The sequence below is a fragment of the Colletotrichum destructivum genome, chromosome 2 (genome assembly GCF_034447905.1).
Source record: "Colletotrichum destructivum chromosome 2, complete sequence".
In the NCBI taxonomy this organism is placed as follows: Eukaryota; Fungi; Ascomycota; class Sordariomycetes; order Glomerellales; family Glomerellaceae; genus Colletotrichum; species Colletotrichum destructivum.
In genome coordinates this window covers 5769224-5789188 of record NC_085897.1, presented here as the reverse complement: position 1 = coordinate 5789188, position 19965 = coordinate 5769224, and the positions used below count along the sequence as shown (strand labels likewise).

The following is a 19965-nucleotide window of genomic DNA, read 5'->3' as shown; positions in this document are numbered from 1 at the left end:
TTTGGCTCTTCGCCCTCCTTTAAAATCCACCAACGTCCGGTGCACGTTCAAAAACACCAAGAGGGGGGGGAAGCGCGGAATTAGACACTCCGAGAACTTTGCTATCACGACGGACAGACATGCACACAGGACCTTTTTCTCGTGTTGGAGAGTGAAAGCTTCGCCGTTCGTTCCCTGGCAGCTATTCCGATACTGGCAAGTCGCAGTCGAGCTTCCATCCTCTGGGCCTCCCACCTCCCCTTCTTGTGGTCGGGTTTCTGCTGTTGGATCACTGGGCAGGCCCAATCTCCCACAGCCAATGGGTCATGATTAACGTTGGATCAAGCTCATATATTCCCCGACTTACCCCGCCTTCACCTTGTTGACATGACTGGTCGTTACTACCCAACCTGCTCGTTCTTCCAGGTCGCGTGTGTGGTGGAACCGTTCGTGGTCGGCCGAGCGTCCGGGCGGGGGATCAATACATCAACTGCCGGCTTTCTGATGATTTACCCCATACTAGGGTGTCATCCGAGACCAAGCAGGGGGGGGGGGGGGGGGGGAGGCCGTACCTGTCCATTCGACGGCATTGTCCCGTACATGCGTGATGCTTGAAAAAGGGTACCATGTGGCTCTGTAACCACGCTAAAAATCAATGACAGCCTTGTTCTTTTACTTTCAAGCTTTGGGGGGGGGAGGGGGGTTCTTTTCTCATTAGAGTCGAGTCACATTTTTGGTTCATCGAGTTCCACTGCGGTCAGAGCATGAGCGAGTCACTCAACGGACATCACAACCGCGCCTGTGTTCCATCTTCGACCATCCTTGGGTTGAAGCTGTGTCGGACAGGCAAGTATCCCAATAGGCTCATCAACAACACAACCTATGCTCTATGGAGCAATCGATCGACAGTCGTGTTGGAAGAGCGGCAAGCAAATGATCCTTGGTCCTGTGACATCACGAGCACTGCTAGGTAGCTACGGCATACAGTAGCCACTCCATTAAACGGTTGTCATAAGGTTCAGGTCGATCTAGACGCTTGAGGAGTGCGACTGTCGGGCGAGTCCGCCAATACCCGAATAAATGAAATTTATATTGTTCACAATGGATCATCAACCATGTTGCCGACTGATTGTGGGCGAGCTTCCTCAGAATGTCACCCATCACACCTGAATTATTGGTGGGATGTATGCCTCCTCGTTTCTACCGGACGGAATTGGGTCTCCGTAGGCCAGATATTGAAGGTCACAAGCTATTCATACCAGTTTTCCAAAGTTCCAAGACGAGGGGGCTAGGAAGCAATTACGTGCGACGATACCGGGCTCGTAGAGCAACGAAACCTACCTCTCCTCACCAGTGTCTTGACCAAAGATCGGACTCGGGCTTTGTATGCTTATATAAAGGGCATCTGGCAGACGGTCCAGACGGTTGTCCAAATCTCACGAGGCAGTCCCATCACCCAGACAATACCTGGCATTATCCGAACATCGTATCATCGTATCATCGTTATCAACATGCGCTCCCTCTCCGTACTCCTCGCGGCCATCGCCGCCGTCTCGGCCCAGCAGGTCGGCACCCAGCAGGCCGAGACGCACCCCAAGTTGACCTGGCAGAAGTGCACCTCGTCGCAGTGCACCGCCGTCAACGGCGAGGTCGTCATCGACGCCAACTGGCGCTGGCTCCACGAGACCACGGGCACCGCCAACTGCTACGATGGCAACAAGTGGACGGGCAAGTGCACCACTGCCGCCGACTGCGCGTCCAAGTGCGCGCTTGAGGGCGCCGACTACAGCGGCACCTACGGCGCCACCACCTCGGGCAACGCGCTCAGCCTCAAGTTCGTCACCCAGCACGCCTACGGGAAGAACATCGGCTCTCGCCTGTACCTAATGAACAGCGCCTCCAAGTACGAGATGTTTACCCTGACGGGCAACGAGCTGGCGTTTGATGTGGACCTGTCGCAGCTCGAGTGTGGCCTCAACGGCGCTTTGTACTTTGTCCAGGTTAGTAACAAGAACGACACCCCTCAACTAAATTACCGGGTCCCTTTTGAGAAGACAGGGGAAGACAGCGCCAAGAGAGCCAAGCTTTGAAGAGAGGGAAGGACCTAGACACACAAGACATATGCTCGAACACCTACTGACAGGACAGCAGATGGACGAGGACGGCGGCATGGCCAAGTACTCGACCAACAAGGCGGGCGCCAAGTACGGCACCGGGTACTGCGACGCCCAGTGTGCGCGTGACCTCAAGTTCGTCGGCGGAAAAGCCAACGTCGAGGGCTGGGTGCCGTCGTCCAACGACGCCAACGCCGGCGTCGGTCCGTACGGTGCTTGCTGCGCCGAGATGGACGTCTGGGGTACGTTGGTAGTAGCTGTGTGGGACTGGGGAATGCTTCGATTCGCTACCAGACAAAACGGCCGCTGACTTGTCAACATCTCTGCCAGAGTCCAACGCCCATTCCTTCGCCGTCACGCCTCACCCGTGCCAGAACAACGCGTACCACGTCTGCGAGAAGTCGGGCTGCGGCGGCACCTACTCGGCCGACCGCTTCGCCGGCGACTGCGATGCCAACGGGTGCGACTTCAACCCGTACCGCATGGGCGTCACCGGCTTCTACGGGAAGGGCAAGACGGTTGATACGTCCAGGAAGTTTACGTGAGTCTTGAACACCATCCGCCGTCTGTGTAGCCCATCCAACCCCAGCACGCTCGTTTGCTGTCGGGCAGATGGGGGAGTTTTGTGTTTTTATAAAAATGGGTATCGATCGGTGATGGTTACTAACAACTCGAGCGTCAGCGTCGTCACCCAATTCTCCAACAACAAGGTGCAGCAGTACTTTGTCCAGAACGGCGCCAAGATCAACATGCCCAACTCGACCATCAGCGGCGTCTCGGGGAACGCCGTGTCGCCCGACTTCTGCGCCAGCCAGTTCAAGGCCTTTGGCGACCGCGACCGCTTCTCCGAGGTGGGCGGCTGGTCGAAGCTGAACGCGGCCCTGGGCGGGAAATGGGTGCTCGTCATGTCCCTCTGGGACGACCACTACGCCAACATGCTCTGGCTCGACTCCGTCTACCCTCCCGAGAAGGCCGGCCAGCTCGGCTCTGCCCGGGGCGACTGTCCCACCACCTCGGGCGTCCCGGCCGAGGTCGAGTCCAGCCTGGCAAGCGTAAGTCGTCGTTGCTCGTAATCGTCGTTGTTCACGGTTGGCACAATGCTTTTGTTTTGCGACGAAAAGCTGACAAGCTGTCTTTGGCAGGCCACGGTCACGTACTCCAACATCCGGTTCGGGCCCATTGGGTCGACAGTCAAATAATCAATAAGCGCAAACTTGCAAGGGGCGTTGTGACTGCCTCGGTCTAGCAGCAGAAATGGCCCCCTTCTCCTAAGTAGAATGACCGTTGTCGCCGGGGTTTCAAAGATTGGCACGTCAGCGTAGCAGGGGGGGGGGGGGGGGGGGGGGGGGGCTATTCTTGTCTGACAAAACCGTTTTGCCAGAGCTTCATGCAGTCTAGGCTCCCGACAGGCCGGCTGGCATCGAAAAGAATGGAAGTGATGTCGATGTGATTGTTTTCTCCTCTGATTCTCTGCAATCTGCAAACATAGTTTATTCCCTCCATAACCATTGGGCTACGGAATTTAACGTTCGTTATTCGGCTTGGCGAAGTCTCTTTGGCCCATGGTTTGGCCTACTGTTTGGCCTACTGTTTGCCCTTTGCCCTTTATCGCACTCGCCCTCATCCGGAGCCCTGTCTTCGACTGTTGGAAACCAAACCATGTGGGGAGAGGCATAGAGTGCAAGCGATGCCTCGCTTCTGGAGATCAAGCTCCGGAGGCAAGTATAACTAACTACCTTATGCGATAACGAGATGCCGTCCGTCCTGCAGTGACGCAAGCACATGACGCTCAAGTACTAATATCTAATCGCACCTCCTCTGCATGAAGCCACGTCAAGCTGATAAATGTGGCCCCGTTTGCTTCTTTGGCTTGACTTTGCTTGACTTCAGGTTTGGGAGGCACTCATTAGTCACATTCTCTAGCGATGAAACACACAAGATGAGACGGACGGCATAGTGTCCAATGGGAAGCCGTTGCGCTGAAATGCCCGCACCGCTAGGCCACCGGAGGGCCTCCGGTGTGAGCGCTCAAGCTGATTGGCGCGTCACCCAATCACCGCAATTCAGTCTTTTTTGAGGAGATTAAGCATGACGTATCTTTGTACCAAGGGTTGTTTCGCCCTAGGCAGACTCTCGTCTCCGACTTGGATGCCACGGCGTGGTGCCGAGGTAGCGGTGTCGAGACGGATCGCGGATGTAGTGTACAAGTCCACTCGACGTTTGGTGGAAGTGGTATATGGCTTAGATGCATATGGAGTCAAAACATTAGCAGTGTGTCAGGGGAGTTAAATACAGTTCAGAACAGGCAAAAGTCAACGAGACATACCCCAAAAGGGGCTTCGGAGGAAAGGTTAGCACATTGATGCACCCAACATTCCCAATTCTGCCCTTCTGAAAAAGCTGAAAGGCTACGTCGCTCCCCCCCCTTTCCCCCCGAGGGGCAACACTGAAATAAAGGCGTACCCCAGTGACAGACACAGCTCGGCTTTGGCTAACTATCATGTATTTCCACTGCATCTCGTCTCATCCCAGCATGGATTGGTTTGCCCAAAGTCAGGCCCTCAGCACCCATACTTCCCTGCTGTGAATAATAAAGAAATAAATAAAGATAGAGGGAGATATGATTTGGCAGGAGTTTCCCACCCCGAGAAAGGGATTCAAACCGCTCATCATCTGGAGGACACATTCCTGGCCGATGAGGGGGTGTGCCATATGTCATACCACAGGAAAAGGCTTCTTTCTGCATGGATCGCCTCTCAACGGAGCCCGCTCCGTTGTTGTTATCGAGGAAAGGTGGCTAGGGTTTGGGTTGACATCAAGGTGACTTGGTCTCTCGTTTTGATCCAGAGACCTGGACCGCGGCCTAGAGGACCTAACCATTGAACATGCTCCGAAGCAACCATGTTTGGAACTCCATAACCAACGTATCTGCATTGTACACCCCCCGTATCACCCCAATACACGTTAGTGCGTCTTGCTGGTGGTTGTTATCGGCATGGTCGACTCGTCATCCTCTGCTCTGGCCATTGGCTTGATGGCAAGTCGGCGTCTACATCGCTTCGATCTCTGCGAAGTGCTCAGATCGTTCGAATCGCCCAAACAATGGCTTTTTTACGCGAATCTTGTTGACAGGCCTTCCGAGCGCCTGCCGCCCGGTTCAGCGGACCTCCTCATGAGGACCAAAGGTAGAAAAGAAAGGAGCCAGGCTCATGGCTTGTCCCCTACTGGCCAGCCCCTATTATTTCACCTCCGCATTATGCATGCAGACGCAGCCTACCGTTGCTTCTGGCCCAAGCCGGGGACCGATACAACAAAATACAATGCAATGCCGAAAACCAAAAGGGTAGAGAAGAAAAAAAAGCCAAGATGGGTACTACTGTCTTGTGGCTGCACTGGTTTTGATCATCAACCATCAGTCACACTGGCCTCGAAGCCATTCTTCAGGCTGTCTGACGCCCGTGCTACATGTCAAAGCAGACGCCTGGCCCGTTGTGTGTTATCTGATCAGGGAGCCTTCGTCGTGGCTGGTGGGGAACTAAACAGTGTTTGCCCTATCCTAACATCTAGGAGCCTGAATAGGGGGCCAACTGGCCCAGTTGCTACGCGCCAGAAATGCCGCAATACTGACATCCACGGCTATTGTATAGGGTTGCGAGAACCTATCAACACCAAGATGGTGTTCGACCGAAGACTTTCGATGTGAATCATAGTCTCCAAAGCCGAACGCCTGACGAGGCATCCCCCTTACCGAAAACACTAGGAGAACCTCGAGCGCGAAACCGAGCATTTACACGAAGCCAACCTTTCTTTTGACACCTGCGAAACGAACAACAAGCCTTTTGAAATTTTTGAGCGGCTGCGAATACTTGACGGCTTAGATCAAGTGTCGAATAGTCGCGCGTATCGGCGACCTGCCACCGCAAGAGATCGTGCGTGGCCAAAGAATAAACAAGCCCACCCCAGCCACTACGGACAAGAATCAATACATTATTGCCTCTGATGGAAGGAGCTATTCTCCAGACATCTTTGCAAAGCCACATCGACGACTTGTCTTGGAGCAAGCGGATCTTGCGTTGCCCCCCACCAGGCGCAAACGAGATTTTTGATGTTTCTCTTCGCGTTCGTGTGGAAGGCGACATTTCTCGGGGAACAGCTCGAACGTTCGAATGAAGTGGCACAATTGCGTTCAATATCGCCATTTGACATTGCTTGCTTCGACATGCTTATGTGACTTGAAAGCCATTGGATATGACGGTTGCTGCCCGGGAAATGGATCGTGCTATGCAGATGGACCGACCGCCTCTGCAACTATCGACGTGGTTCGGCGGTTAGACACTACGGCCCACGGATACACCAATTCTTATTGAAAAGAGTGACAAATCTTCACGATTGCTAAGTTATGAAAGTGTTACCTTGAGAGGATAGCGGTACCCAAGGTGTTTCTCCGGGTGGGAAACCTGCAATACCCTCGGAAGGCTGGCGCCCAGTACTGTCTCATCCCTTCGGTGCTTCGACTTTCCACCCGGTACCCCCCGTTATTCCTCTGGGGGTTTTTTTTAACCATGATCCTCGGAACCCGCCACGTATCCTGCGCGACGGTGCCCAATCTCAGGCGTGGCCTGTAGTCTCTGGGACTTGGATCTTTACCAAGAGAGGAAGCGGACATTTGTAGAATGATTGACAATTTTTTGTAAAAATTTAGTTGCGGGAGAAGCGAAAGAGCAGAACTCAAGCAACAGACGAGACCCCCCTTCCTGAATTATTGGAGACTTCGATTTAGGCTGGGCCCAACGCCTGAAAGCCGGGTTCACGCACAAAAACGTCGAAAAAAGCACAGCCTGCCGATGTCAATGGGCGTTCTCGCTTGATTTAAGCCTGTGATGCCATGGGTTGCAGCCCTCCAGAAAGGGACGGATCATCGACATACAGACGAAACAATCACACGCTGGCGCAAGAGATAGTTGGAGAGAGCAGCAGCCTAGAGTGTGTTGGAATCACTACGAAGGCTGACGACCCCCCCCCCCCCCCCCCCCCCCCCCCGGTTCGTTGTGCACCAGTCGCAATAATTGTTGAGGCCATTGCTACGGGGTTTTGAAGAGTGTCGGATACCGAATCGCCAACGACCTTGGATAGCGGTCCGCAATCCTTCCCTCTCTCCCCCGGAGGAGGTGTGCTTGGACTAGTGATGGACGTCGCGGTCTCCAACACTGTCCTGTCTCCAGAAGGCACTTTGGACATCGTGGCGGTTTTGTAAATGTTCGCAGGGAACACGCAGTGCGTAGGCTAGAGTGCTGAACGTCTCTTTATATTCGGATCTGGGTGTCTAAGAAGCGAGTTTGCTATTTTGTTCCCTTCACAATGTCTTCAGTCACGAATTGCCTCGCCAGTTGCTTCTGAGAAATGGGCTGTACCAGCAACAAACACCGGCGGGTTGCTGCTAAGCGTCTCCATGTCCAGCCCAGTCCAGTCCGATACCAAACATCGAGTACGCCCTCCTCTTTCGGGGTATCTTTCGGAATATGCTAAATGAACGAGCTCACTCGTTCCATGTCTTTTGGACTTTGTTCAACCAATTTGACTGTCGGCTGCCATCGGATCCAAGAGAAGTTTTTGAGGAGTGACTGGATCCCGAATTTGTCCGATTCCGGAGTCTTGAGGCCAGTGACCGAGCCCATCCACCGCCCCTTTCTTGTGAGAGGGCAAAAGTATTATGCAAACGCACGAATTTGATAGTGAGCCCCCCTCCATGAAAGTGGGTTTTGATAGTTGTACATCATTGAACGTTGATTCGAGCGCTTGAGTTCTATCGAACCATCCTTGACAACACATCATCAACATAGCAATAGACGACGACAAGGCAGACCGGTTGTGAGTATGATGGGGGTTTTTTTTTTTGGTTTTTGGTTTTGTTTTGGGCTATTCAGAGCGCTGGCTCAAGCCTCGCACACTAAGTGTTGCGAGCAGAGCTAGTGGGCTTAACTGCAGTCAGGTCGAACGCAGAAGTGGCGAGGAGGCGGGATGCAACAACTGGGCCCGCCAGAACAAGCACGTACTTTTGCCTCTGGACGGTGCTTGTTGGGCCAGTCCAAGGGAACGAGTCTTCCAGGTCTGGTGAACGAAGGCAGGATACCAGGCCGACAAGGTGGCAACCATAGGGGTAGAGTAGAGTAGAGTAGAGTAGAGTAGAGTAGTCTGAGTAGAGCAGAGCACTACTAGCAGCAGCAGCCAGGCCTGTCCGGGTTACCAGACCGGTGAGGGCCTGCATAACACACACGCTTTGTGCGTGCGGGGACGATGTTTTACCCCCCCTTCAAACACCCAATACCCACGTTCCCACAAGAAAACATCAAGGACTAAGTCAGTTGGGGGTCGGCGGCCTTTTGTGAGGGAACAACAACATGAAAGGCGAAGGGAGTCGGCTTCCAGCTGTCTGCCACATGGGCTGGCGTTGACCATGAAGATGACAGGGATGCGCGATTTGCCTGCGGGGTGGAAAAAGGAGGACAGGAGGGAGGTTCTCAGATAGGGCGCGGCGTGGCTAGATGCACACAGTACAAAAAAAGGCGTACGGTTGGACGGCGGACGAAGTGTTTCTTGGTTCATCAGGTATACATAAATATGGTCAACACTCGCCCGCTATCTTGTCAGCCGTAAATCGGGATCCGAACCTCCTCCTCCCCCTTATCCACCCCCTCCTATTCCTCCTCCTCCTCTTTCCCCTCCTCCATCTTAACCTGAAGATGAACCCACCGTCGGACGGAGCGGATAACACCACCACCAGGGACGGCCCAAGCCCCGACGTCTCAGTGCCAGCAGCCAGCTTAAGGCGCCTCTTGCCAGCTAGCACAAGCCCTCGAGTCATCTCAGCAAGCGAGCGCCCCCTTAGGCGTGCGAGACAGGCCGTGCCGGCCGCGTGCCTCGAGTGCCGCAAACGAAAAGTAAAGGTAACCAGGTCTCTGAAAAATCAAGAACAAAACGAAGAAGCGGAAGAGAAGGAGGAAAAGTTTCCCACTTTGCACCCTTTTGACCAGAAAAACCACAAGTATCTTTCGCCACAATATTGCGGTGCACAATCCGCATCTCGATCGTTGGCCTTCGGTATCACCTCCGTTCATGTGGGGCGAGATGGGTTAGAAGGATACGCGAATTGAAAACATGCGTATCAAATCATACATACTATAGACATCTAACCCGTCCATCCTAGCCCAGTTGTCTCCTCATCCCCATCCACCCCCCCTTCCCCCCCCCCTTCCGGGTGCTCCTTTGGAAACCCCCATCTTTCTGGTTCTGGAACCTCTAGAGGGCTATCGAACTGATATTGTTGTCTTTCACCCATCCCTTTAGTGTACCGGAACCCGGCCGACTTGCCATCGATGTTCTACCCACGGGATGGAGTGCGAATGGGACACGGAACCCGAGACGACGCGCCGCCAGGCCCTTCTCAACAGGACCGAGGACCTTGAGAGGGAGAACGAGGACCTTCACGAGCTGATCCGATATCTCTGTTCCCGGCCCGAGTCGGAGGCTCTCGAGATTCTCCACCGACTGCGAGCGACGGGCGATGCGTTCCACGTCTTGGATCTCGTCCGGATGGGCGACCTTCTCCTGAATAACCTGCCCAACGAAAACCGAGACGACGAGAAAACCGACGGTGCGAGACAATCCAGTACGACGTCTTCCAAACCAGGGTCCAGCCATGGCCAGGCGAGCGAGGCCCCCAACGAACCTAGGGATTGACTCGGAAAGCTGGGAATGTGCTCCGAGGACGACAACCCGGCAGCGCCTGTCGACAGAAAGAAACAGCTTCTTCTTGTTCATCGACTGCAGATAGACCATCCATCCGAGAATTGCCTGCAGGCATGACTGTACGCTCGCTTCCTCTCCGTTTTGGAGACAAAAAAGTTACAGTCAACTCGCGGCACCAGGAGGCTTTTTTCCCCTCTTGGCGCAACCGGACGACGGCGCGCGGGACGTCACGAAAATTCCATCAGATCGCAAATCATCCAAAACTCCCCGTTGAGCCCTCAGCAAAGAATCACATCCATCAGGGCATTGCCGAAAGTCAGAGGCTTTTTGTTTCCCCTCCGTTTGCCGATGCGAAAAACAACATGATCTACAAAAGATAGAGGATGTGACGCCAATGCTTCCTTGGAGGTGGAACGGAAAAGTCTGTTCTGGACCAGCGATCCAAGACAGAAAGACAGCTCTTCTAGAACTCAACTCGAAGACCAAACACCAAGAAAGAGATCTACTGCTGATAGACAAGAAGCAGTGGGAGTCAAGGGCGTGTCAGTTCCTTCAGGGTTCCAATACTGCGCAGATTCTCTCGCCCACCAGCGAAATGGTTTGTTTGCTCTCTCCCTAGACTGATCGGTGTGACAGCCCAAAAATAACGGAAATTGATTGTCTGTAGCCGGGAATCTCTGCAGGATTCGATCCGATACAGAAACGACAGTAAACCATACCAGTCCAATCCCGAGTTTCGATCGTCAACTGTCACCCAACCTCCGAACCCCGCCGATGTTATCGCGTCGAATCCCTGGAGCCGACTACCGTGTTTTCCACACTCCAGAGCCGATCGGAACTTACAAGAGGCGGGAACAACGAGAAGAGGTCTGGACTGAGAACGACAGGCTGTTTGTTGGCGTACTGGAGCCGATTTCCACAAGCTTGCAAGGGAGGGGAGAGACGGTTCGCACAACAGAATTGTCGCGGCCTGAAGGAGGCTCAACTTGAGCACGTCGCCCGCCCGCCCTGCGCAGCCTTGCGACGTGAAGAAACAACGGGATGACAGGATGGCATTGCCTTTGAGCTATGCGGTACACTGATGATGAACAACTGCTGGTGCCACTGCTGGAGGATGTGATAACTTGTATAGCAAACGATATCCCAAACCGCAACATACTGCGTCGCTACACCTACCCCCCACCGTTTCAATGGTCCCGTCCTACATGTGAGCACAAGATACATGCCGTCCCTCTGTCTGTATTATGTGTAAAGCATCAACTAGATACATGCAAAACATGCCTGTGGCCTCGACTGCTGCTTTGTCCCGCTTAGTAACACACGTTTGTCTACAATAGAGCGTGGCATATAACCCTACTCTCGCTGTCCATGCGTGGATTGGCCATGACCATTTGTACGACCCCTGGTGGTTGTCACTGTTGTTGTCAGGCTCGTTCCGAGCATTATTAACCCCCTTGATGGGCCAGCATGCGTTACTAACGTCTTTGTTGCCACTTAGGACTCGTCTACACGCCCGTTCCAGACCCATGGCAGCCAATCGAATTGCACGAACCATCCCTATCCTCGCCGGACCGTTGACCCCTCCTCGGGGGGACCATATCTAGTCGACGATCGAGATCTCCAATCATACTACACCCTCCACCTATAGGTGTACGCCTACGGGTGGCCGGCACCAGTACGGGTGGCGACCGAGAGAAAGTTTCCGTAACTGGGATGTATAACGAGGGGCGCATAATGCCACGGGGGGCTCGTGCCGTCGCTCTCGGGACCTACGAACAAGACGGCGACAAACAACGTCCACGCGAACACCGGCGTCCATACCAGACCGCCGAAACCGGGCCCGGGTACTCCTTTTCCTGGCGAAACCCATGAACGTGTTTCTTTGACCTTGCAGTCACTGGATCATGGGCAGAACGGACAACTCGTACAAGCATCAATTTCTACACGATCCCCACGGGGCGCCAAGCATAGCCACGCACGTTCTGCGCAACGCTGAACAACTCTGAACAACTCAGTACAAGTGAGGGAAGAGTGCGATCAAATCTTTTTGGTGTCGGGGCGTAATAAGACGTTCGAGATGTTGACTGGCCACTTACGCGACGGGCCGTGAGCATGGGAAACTCCGACGCTGCAGTGATACACCAACGTTAATCAGGACCGACCCCGTTTTTCTGCTATTGTCACCTATAGACCCAGGAGCCGGAGGACATTTCGAACACTTCAACATCCCTTGCAGGAGGAAGCTCGTAGATGCTTGGTGGAAGCCGAACAGATGCGGGATAGTACAGTTCGTTCGGGCTACAGTCCTGGCCTCTTTCGAATTTGTTTGTTGTTGTCCACAACGAGCTGGCTTTCAGCGACCAAGGTACAAAAGTATTGTCCCAGGACGGTCACGAACCACAACCTTCTTTGTTGATGCCGTCAAATCAAGAGACCATATGGAACCTCTGTCAATAAGCATCATCCATGGGAGCATGTTCCCCTTGTCGCCAGCCAACCCGGTTTTGTTTCATCGAAAAGAACAAATCCAACTACGGCTATTCTGCTACGCTTAAAATATTACCCGCGGTAACCCCCCTCGAACCGAGAAAGATGCCGTCGGCAAAGACTTGTACCATGTTATGTCCACATACTCACTGGCTTGCAACTCGTCCTCCCGTTTAAAGGAGGCTCAGACTACGGCAACATCCTGTTTCGCCTTGAAGCAATGAAGAGGCTGGCTTTTCCTTCAAACACTCCAACAACCCTCGACTTTGACATGTCCCAGCTAAATCCAAAGCCCCGCATCCTCTTCTTCAACCCCGTGCGTCATGCGTTGGCCGACTACGAGGCTTTGCATGCCGTGGCGAGCCCCGAAGTCGTGACGAGCACTTCGCGGAGGGAGCTCTTTGACGACTTGAAAGCAAAGTATCACGATATTCAGGCCATCTATAGGACGTCTGCCAGCGGAGCGGTAAGCACACACACACACACACACACACACACACATATCCACCCTCACCCCTGTTTCCAAAGATCAAGAGGTCGCACTTCCGATTCCATCCTCTAACCGCGCCAGCCCAGGTTGCCGGGAACTTTGACGAGGAACTCATCAGCCACCTCCCCACGTCGTTGAAGTTCATCTGCCACACGGGCGCCGGCTACGATCAGATCGACGTCGACGCCTGCTCCCGCCGCGGCATCACCGTCACCTACGCGCCCGACCCGGTCACCAACGCCACGGCCGACCTGGCCCTCTTTTTGCTGCTGGGCGCCATCCGGCAGCTGAACCCTTCCTTCAGCAGCCTGAGGAACGGGAATTTCAAAAAGGGGCTCGACTTCGGCCACGACCCGCAGGGTAAGACGCTGGGCATCCTCGGCATGGGCCGCATCGGTCGGGCCGTCAAGCGCCGCGCGGAGCCGTTCGGGCTGAAAGTCGTCTACCACAACCGCACGCCCCTGTCGGACGAGCTGGCCGCCGGGTGCCCGTACGTGTCCTTTGACGAGCTTCTCGAGACGAGCGACATCATCTCCGTGCACGTCCCGCTCTCGGCCGCGACGAAGCATCTCGTAGGAGCGGCCGAGATCGCCAAGATGAGACCGGGCGTCGTCCTGATCAACACGGCACGGGGAGCCGTCATCGACGAGGGCGCAATGGCGGAGGCGCTGGATGCCGGCCACATCGCCGCCGTGGGCTTGGACGTCTACGAGAGGGAGCCCCTAGTCGACGAGCGGCTTGTGAAGAACGAGCGGGCGCTGCTCGTGCCGCATCTGGGCACGCACACCGTCGAGACGCTCAGGCAGATGGAATCGTTGGCCATGGAGAATGCGCGGCGGGGGGTATGCGGGGAGGCCCTTCTGACCATCGTCCCAGAGCAGGTAGAGACCAGGTCGGTGTAATTTACACTTACGCACATATAGAGTCAGCCATTTACAATCAACCTCTCATGTCGAGCACAAGAACCTCCTTTCCTGTCATCAACGAACAAGTATTCTCGTCATCATTCCCGTCACCATTCCCGGGACCCTTTCGATATAGCCATTGCCGATGTTGTCATACATCTCCATCCATCTTACGATAGATAGGTAGATGGGTAGATCCGGACCGGCGTGGCGTGGGGTAGATTGACAGAGAGGGGGGGGGGCCCGCGGGGTTTTCTTTTCCCGCGGCAAAACTATCAGACGCGCATAATCTCTTCCGCAGCATGTATTTTGCCTGCCCTGCAGCAGCCCCCGGCCGACAACTTGGACCGACGCTCTCCCAACCAAAAAGCATCCAGAAGACCTTGAGACCGTTCTGAGCACAAACGACAGAATGCCTGGCCAAGGGATTACAAAAGCCACCAGGAGCCGTGGGGCATGTCTCGCGTGCAGAGCCCGGAAGCACAAGGTCAGTTGAGCCAACTCTCGCACTTTTCCAACCCAGTCTTGGGGCAGAAGTGTTGACTTGAAGCGGTTGACAGTGCAGTGGAGAGAGGTTCGTTCGTTCCTACGACAAGACCGGCTTCAAGACACTATTACTCACATCCGTAGGCCAAAGTGCGCGCAATGCGGCATCAATAACGTGGCATGCCAATGGCCGGAGCAACGGAAACGGTGAGCCACCGACTTTTGTTTCTTGTTGTCTTTCTTCAACTGGTCTCTTTCAACAGTTCTTGTCGCAGCCCGCGTACCTTTCAATCTCAATGCTTCGTTCTATCTACAAGTCAAGGGTTTTGAATAGAAGAAGAACACGTCGCTGATCTTCCTCCAATGACACAGTGGGCCTCCGAAGCACTACATCACGACGATGGAGAAGCGTCTAATGGAGACAGAAAATGTCCTTTGCGCATTGCTGAACCAAGTGTCGGAGGAACAGCTTGCTGCAGCTTTCCCCTGTCAAGCAGCCGGCTACCCAGCGCCCCAGGCCGGCGGCAAGGATTTCGAGCTGGTCAAGAGCCGACAGTTTGGCCCTGTTCACTGGGGACACTACCCACTCGACTCAGCGCAACACGTCAGACGCTGGTGGAAAGCCCGATCTTCAATGGTTCAATCTCAGTCCGTTGATGGTGCCACGGAGGACAACCAAGCTGCGCCTGATAGCCGGGATGGGAGTTACGACGATGATTTCGAGCCGACAGAAGAGGACGTGGTTGTTGAAGGCGGCATAGAACCTACTGTTGTTAGTCGGAGGGACGGTCGACTCTCGCAAGCTATGAACGAGGATGATGGCCGAGAAGCTCCAGCGAGCACGATGGCAAACCCAAGTCCCATGAGACAAGACTCGGTGGTGCGGGTTCCCAGTAGTCGCGATGTAAGCCTGGTAAATGCGTGCACTGCTGTCGAACCAAGAGAGCCTGAGAGCTACGAGAGCGCGTTTCTTTGGTAGCAACCTGTCCAACGGCGGGTACAGGAAAGTCTGGGAATTGTTTCAAATGCATCATGTTGCAAGAACTGAGATGTAGTGTCGTAAACGTAACTATAAACGATTTGAACCCAACTTGGCAAACCTCCAATCGAGTTTTACATCCTAACCATTAGCTGCATGATATACAGACCATCAAAGCAACTTCCAGATCAACTGTCGACATTGTTGTCCACTGTGTCTGTCTGAAGAATCATACGCTGCCGCAGAACAGATCGAGACGGCGGGTTTTCCTTTATCCGCATCCCATTCCCCCTCCCCACCTTCAAACTGCCCAAATCTTCCCCAACCACCACGGGCGGGTAATTTCCTCCCAACCTTCTCCGCCGAGTGTAAACCTGCAAGTCTCGACTCGGCCCTTGGCTGCCCGGCCGTCCAACATGGCACCCGAAATAGGGAGCTTGAGAGCCCTTGCGAATGGAGAAAGCCAGTTTGTTGGCAGCTCTTCCGGCGTGTATTTCATCAACACCGTCAAGCGAGCCTTCGCCACGCCGGACGCCACGGCGGCAGACGCAAACCAGCATGCCACGGCGGCAGACGCAAACCAGCATGCCACGGGGGCCGAGCCGTCTGACGATCCCTCTCCAGAGGACTGCATTGTTGGAGGCGGGGAGGACGCAGATATCACGGCCCCTGGTTCAAGGCCGGAGCATGAGGAAACCACCAGGACATCCGCGCAGTCAGATGACCATGTATCATCCCCATTCTCTTCTACGGGGAGAGACTTCATGGATGGCATGAACAACCTCCCCGACTACTCCGTGGCAAGAGAACTCGTCTTAGCATACTTCCGCATCTGGCATCCTCTGGTGCCTTTTCTGCAGGGCCCTGAGTGTCTAGCCGAGCTAGAGAGTCTTTATCGCTTAAACTCGCATCCTGGCAGTCACAGGTCAAGCTCGGTCAGCCTACTCGTCACATTCAGATGCATCTTCAACATTGCACGCCTCGAGAAAGATGGCCCTGTCGACATGGGCTCTACAGCAATACGCTCTCCGTCAGATCTCTTGCCTGTGCTTAGCGTTTTGGCTCTACGATGTGACACGACCTCTATTCAGGCACTGCTCTGCGCCCAAGTCTACTTTATATCCACAATGTCACTCCGCCATGCCTCGTCTGTAAGCGGCTTGATATCCAAGTCGATCTTCCAGTCGGGCATGCACCGTTGTCCTGTCCGGTACGAGCATCTGTCTCCGGACGAACGATCAATGCGGAAACGCATATTCTGGAGTTTTTACGTCCTTGACCGCTTCGTCAGCCAATCACTTGGACATCCAAACGGGATCCAGGACTCCGATATTGATGTGTGTCCACCGGGACAGCGGGATCTTCACGAGCCAGTTATGAAATCAGGTTTGTCGCCAGGAAGCGCGGACGACACCACGCTGCACCTCCCGTCCAACCACCCCGGCAGAGTAGCAACACCTTCTGCTGGGAAGATACAAGGCAGAGACCCCTCGACAGAAACAGAAACAGAACCAGAACAAGAAGACCAAGAACAAGACCCTGGCGGCGCCGCCGCCGCCCAAACTCCTGCCGGCGATGAGTTAAGAAGATCGGCCGCCATTGTTCGACATCGCAGGGAGACACAGGCCGTCTTGGAAAACCACGTGCGGCACTCCAAGCTGGTAGGGAGGGTTCTCGAGGTCTTTCATAAATCGATCCACGCGCGACATCTCGACAACCAGACAGTTCTCTTTCTCAAGGCCGACGTCTCTGCTTTTGGTAATGACCTAACACAGCCACGTCTCGGTCGGGTCGCCTCCGACATGGCGTCACTAACACCCGACCCTACCGTGTTCCCCTTCATCTCCTACCACTACACAGTCCTTCTCCTCAACCGCCCTTCTCTCTCCCTGGAATCGGGACGTGCCGAGTTCCAAGAGGCTCTACAGACGTGTATTGCCGCTGCAAAGGTCATCATCCAAACGATCCGGCAGTACGCCGAGCACGGAGGCCCGCTATTCTGGCCGGGTTACATGTCGGCCGTCTGGATGAGCGGGCTTGTGCTGGCTCTCGCAGCTCGGCTTAAGCTGTACAACAAGTCCAAGGCCAAATCGTTCGTGGCAACCGTTTTCTTTTTTGGTCAGACAGTGGGCTGACACAATGCAAAACAGGGCTGTTCATGTAGCCCTCGAGCTATTGACAACCATGACCAGTCGATGGGCCATGGCACGACACTGCAAGGAAGTCCTTTCGATATTGGTCGAAAGGATTGATGTCGAGGCAAAGGGACACAAGCGAGGTCAAAGGCAAACGAACTTGGTGGACGACACGGCAGAAACGCACGAGGGAGGCAGCGATCTTGGCCGTGGTTCCGAACAACAACAACAACATCACGGCATCGAAAGTCCCTTGAAACGAAGGAGAACCACCGGATACAAACCTGATTCTCGCAACTCTTTCCGCGAAAGCCCTGCGCCGATGTCTCCTCGAGTCAACCCGAGTCAAACCCAACCCCCTGTCTCAATTCCGAGAAGGCAAGCCTTTATCAATGCCAGGGCTCACGAGAGCCGACGCAGTCATGTCCAAAACATTCATTCGCAGCAGTGCAGTACAGACAATCCGCAAAGCGTACGGGCAGATGAACCCCAGTCCACCTTCTACCGCCAACCAGAAGCCAACCAGTTCGTTACTCCACCGATTATGAACGCCTATGGCAACAACACAGCATCCATGGGCCCTTACTTTGCACCAATACCAATCACGTTTCCAGACCGTCAAAGAGATATGTACAACCAGTATGTTGATCAGTTCGATGGGGCCGACAACTTCTTCGACATGTTTGATGGAGCCACATGGGGTTCTCTGTTAGATGTCGTCAACAGCACAGGTGGGAGCACAAATCAGTAACGAACATTGTGAGTTCGAGACTGAATAACGCAGTGGAGGAGTTTTGACCGAAAGGATTGTCACAGAGAGAGAAAGCACGAAGAGGCTGTGATTCATGGTGATCTTCATACCTATCTTTCTACTTTTTTCCCCCTCTATTTACAACCACTGAGCATGACCATGAAAGTTGCCGAGTTACTCAAATGGGTCAACCGATTTTTCTTTTTCGTTTTTAGTGGAAAGAATGATTTATGCTCTCGACCGAACAAAGTCCTCGCCCTTCTTGATGTTCGTCCCGAGCTCTTCCACGGCTGTCTTGAGAAGCTTGGTCTCATATTCGGACATGGACCCGATGGGGTGGGCAGCCTCAGCACCGTCTACCCCGAAAGTGATGGGAACAGCAAAGTAGTCCACCCCAAGGTCACGGGCGACGGCGTCTCCTCCTTGAACGCCAGGCAGATAGACGTACGCGGGCTCAACGATGTTTTCCTGGCCCTGAGAGGCTTTGATAATGGCTTGAGCAAATCTATTTCGTGCAGGTCAGTTACCGATTGCCATTCAAACTGACTCATGGGAAGAAGCTGACCGGAATCCAGCGTAGGCCATGCAGGTGGTGGCAGACCCAGCGCCGGCCTTGGCCTTGACGATCTCGTCTCCGCCGAACTGCACTCCTAGTGGTCACCGTTAATATCCACGCGAGGTCTCAGAGGGCTAGGTGAGGTTACTCGTTGTGATGGCTTCGATCTGCTCCTGGCTGAGCTGAACTGGGGGCTGAGCTTGGCTGATCAACGGGAGAATCGTCGCTCCCGAGTGGCCGCCAACCACGGGAACCTTGAGATCCTGCGGGCTAATGGTTCCCAGGACGTCGGCGACGAACTTGGAGCCCCGCACGACGTCCAGCGTCGTGACACCGAAGAGGCGCTTGGGGTCGAAGACGCCGTGCTCCTTGAGGACCTCGGCCGCGATCGGCACGGTACTGTTGACGGGGTTGGTGATGATGCCGACCAGGGCCTTGGGACAGAACTTTGCGACACCAGCAGCCAAGTCTGCGATGATGCCGGCGTTTGTTTTGAACAAATCTGGGGGGGTTTTGATTTTTGGTGAGCTCAAACGGGACTGATTTGTAAAAAAGTGATACAACAAGGAAAAGGCGGAAAGGAAAAGGCTATTATAAGACTAACCGTCTCGAGTCATGCCCGGCTTGCGAGCAATGCCGGCCGATATCAAAACAACCTCGGCGCCACTAAGAGCCTTTTGGAGACCATCATTCTCGGGGAGGTATCCCCTGACCGGCGAAGGGGTGTCGACGTGGTTCAAGTCGGTTGCCACACCGATGGCGTGAATGACATCGTAGAGTCGCAGCTCTGACACGAGGAGACTCTTGGGTTATGTTACCCGGATGCTCGTTACTTTAAGTATTTCTAGGTGCCAATGACCTACCGATTTAAGGAGTAAACTGAGAGGCTGTCCAATTTGCCCAGAGGCACCCAGTACAGCAACCTTGACCATTGTAGTACTTGTCGAGAAAGAAGATTAAATCTTAGTGAATCTAGAGAATGGCCCAGACGAATTTGGGGAGTAAAGTAGCGTTTGGTACAAGTATCAGACTAAGAGTTGAGTTCAACAACTAACGCATGCGGATGTCCTCCGTATAAATATAAACTACCCGCACGCAACACAATACCTGACACCAACGATGGCCACACAAGTATCGAGTCAGAAGCCGGAAATCCGGCGTTATGGAAATCAGCTGCATTTACCCCAGCATCTGCACTTCTTTGTACCGGCAGCAAAAGCTTAGGCTAATCGATCCCGCGGCCCAATATTTAAGCGCCGTCAGTTGGTATCGCCAAGAGGGTGGTGGTGCTGACATCCATCCACCTCCAGACCTCTGTTCCCCTCTCCCCACAACGT

At 54.2% G+C, this 19965-nt stretch overlaps 7 protein-coding genes across 7 annotated transcripts; 6 read left to right on the top strand and 1 right to left on the bottom strand.

Annotated features, from left to right (window-relative positions):
* Positions 1-1490: 1490 nt before the first annotated feature.
* Positions 1491-3292, top strand: CDEST_03975 (Putative glycoside hydrolase, family 7, concanavalin A-like lectin/glucanase domain superfamily; the record flags this gene model as incomplete). The annotated part of the gene is made up of 5 exons (XM_062920134.1): positions 1491-1979; positions 2131-2335; positions 2424-2634; positions 2776-3145; positions 3236-3292. 5 exons carry the CDS (start codon positions 1491-1493, stop codon positions 3290-3292), a joined length of 1332 nt encoding a protein of 443 aa, XP_062776185.1.
* A 6043-nt stretch (positions 3293-9335) lies between these two features.
* On the top strand, positions 9336-10220 carry CDEST_03974 (uncharacterized protein). Its single transcript, XM_062920133.1, has one exon. The coding sequence runs from the start codon at positions 9483-9485 to the stop codon at positions 9828-9830; it is 348 nt and encodes a 115-aa protein (XP_062776184.1). The 5' UTR covers positions 9336-9482; the 3' UTR covers positions 9831-10220.
* Positions 10221-10233: 13 nt separating this feature from the next.
* CDEST_03973 (uncharacterized protein) lies at positions 10234-10974 on the top strand (the record flags this gene model as incomplete). The annotated part of the gene is made up of 2 exons (XM_062920132.1): positions 10234-10441; positions 10507-10974. 2 exons carry the CDS (start codon positions 10234-10236, stop codon positions 10827-10829), a joined length of 531 nt encoding a protein of 176 aa, XP_062776183.1. The 3' UTR covers positions 10830-10974.
* A 1512-nt stretch (positions 10975-12486) lies between these two features.
* Positions 12487-13853, top strand: CDEST_03972 (Putative D-isomer specific 2-hydroxyacid dehydrogenase, catalytic domain-containing protein). Its single transcript, XM_062920131.1, has 2 exons — positions 12487-12792; positions 12861-13853. Exons 1-2 carry the CDS (start codon positions 12547-12549, stop codon positions 13716-13718), a joined length of 1104 nt encoding a protein of 367 aa, XP_062776182.1. The 5' UTR covers positions 12487-12546; the 3' UTR covers positions 13719-13853.
* Positions 13854-14177: 324 nt separating this feature from the next.
* CDEST_03971 (Putative zn(2)-C6 fungal-type DNA-binding domain superfamily) lies at positions 14178-15186 on the top strand (the record flags this gene model as incomplete). Its single annotated transcript, XM_062920130.1, has 3 exons — positions 14178-14208; positions 14282-14414; positions 14580-15186. The coding sequence occupies 3 exons, from the start codon at positions 14178-14180 to the stop codon at positions 15184-15186; spliced, it is 771 nt and encodes a 256-aa protein (XP_062776181.1).
* Positions 15187-15552: 366 nt separating this feature from the next.
* CDEST_03970 (uncharacterized protein) lies at positions 15553-18586 on the top strand. Its single transcript, XM_062920129.1, has 2 exons — positions 15553-17278; positions 17337-18586. The coding sequence occupies exons 1-2, from the start codon at positions 15603-15605 to the stop codon at positions 18070-18072; spliced, it is 2412 nt and encodes an 803-aa protein (XP_062776180.1). The 5' UTR covers positions 15553-15602; the 3' UTR covers positions 18073-18586.
* CDEST_03969 (Putative lactate/malate dehydrogenase, lactate dehydrogenase/glycoside hydrolase, family 4) lies at positions 18301-19560 on the bottom strand (the record flags this gene model as incomplete). The annotated part of the gene is made up of 5 exons (XM_062920128.1): positions 18301-18577; positions 18638-18722; positions 18777-19130; positions 19233-19431; positions 19492-19560. 5 exons carry the CDS (start codon positions 19558-19560, stop codon positions 18301-18303), a joined length of 984 nt encoding a protein of 327 aa, XP_062776179.1.
* Positions 19561-19965: the final 405 nt, after the last annotated feature.

Excerpts from the sequence above, each read along its gene's own strand:
- CDEST_03974 (XM_062920133.1), top strand. The coding sequence starts at position 9,483 with ATGGAGTGCGAATGGGACACGGAACCCGAGACGACGCGCCGCCAGGCC.
- CDEST_03972 (XM_062920131.1), top strand. The coding sequence starts at position 12,547 with ATGAAGAGGCTGGCTTTTCCTTCAAACACTCCAACAACCCTCGACTTT. Across the intron at positions 12,793-12,860 it reads GGACGTCTGCCAGCGGAGCG|AGGTCGCACTTCCGATTCCA; the intron begins GTAAGCACACAC and ends CCAAAGATCAAG.
- CDEST_03970 (XM_062920129.1), top strand. The coding sequence starts at position 15,603 with ATGGCACCCGAAATAGGGAGCTTGAGAGCCCTTGCGAATGGAGAAAGC. Across the intron at positions 17,279-17,336 it reads AACAAGTCCAAGGCCAAATC|GGCTGTTCATGTAGCCCTCG; the intron begins GTTCGTGGCAAC and ends AATGCAAAACAG.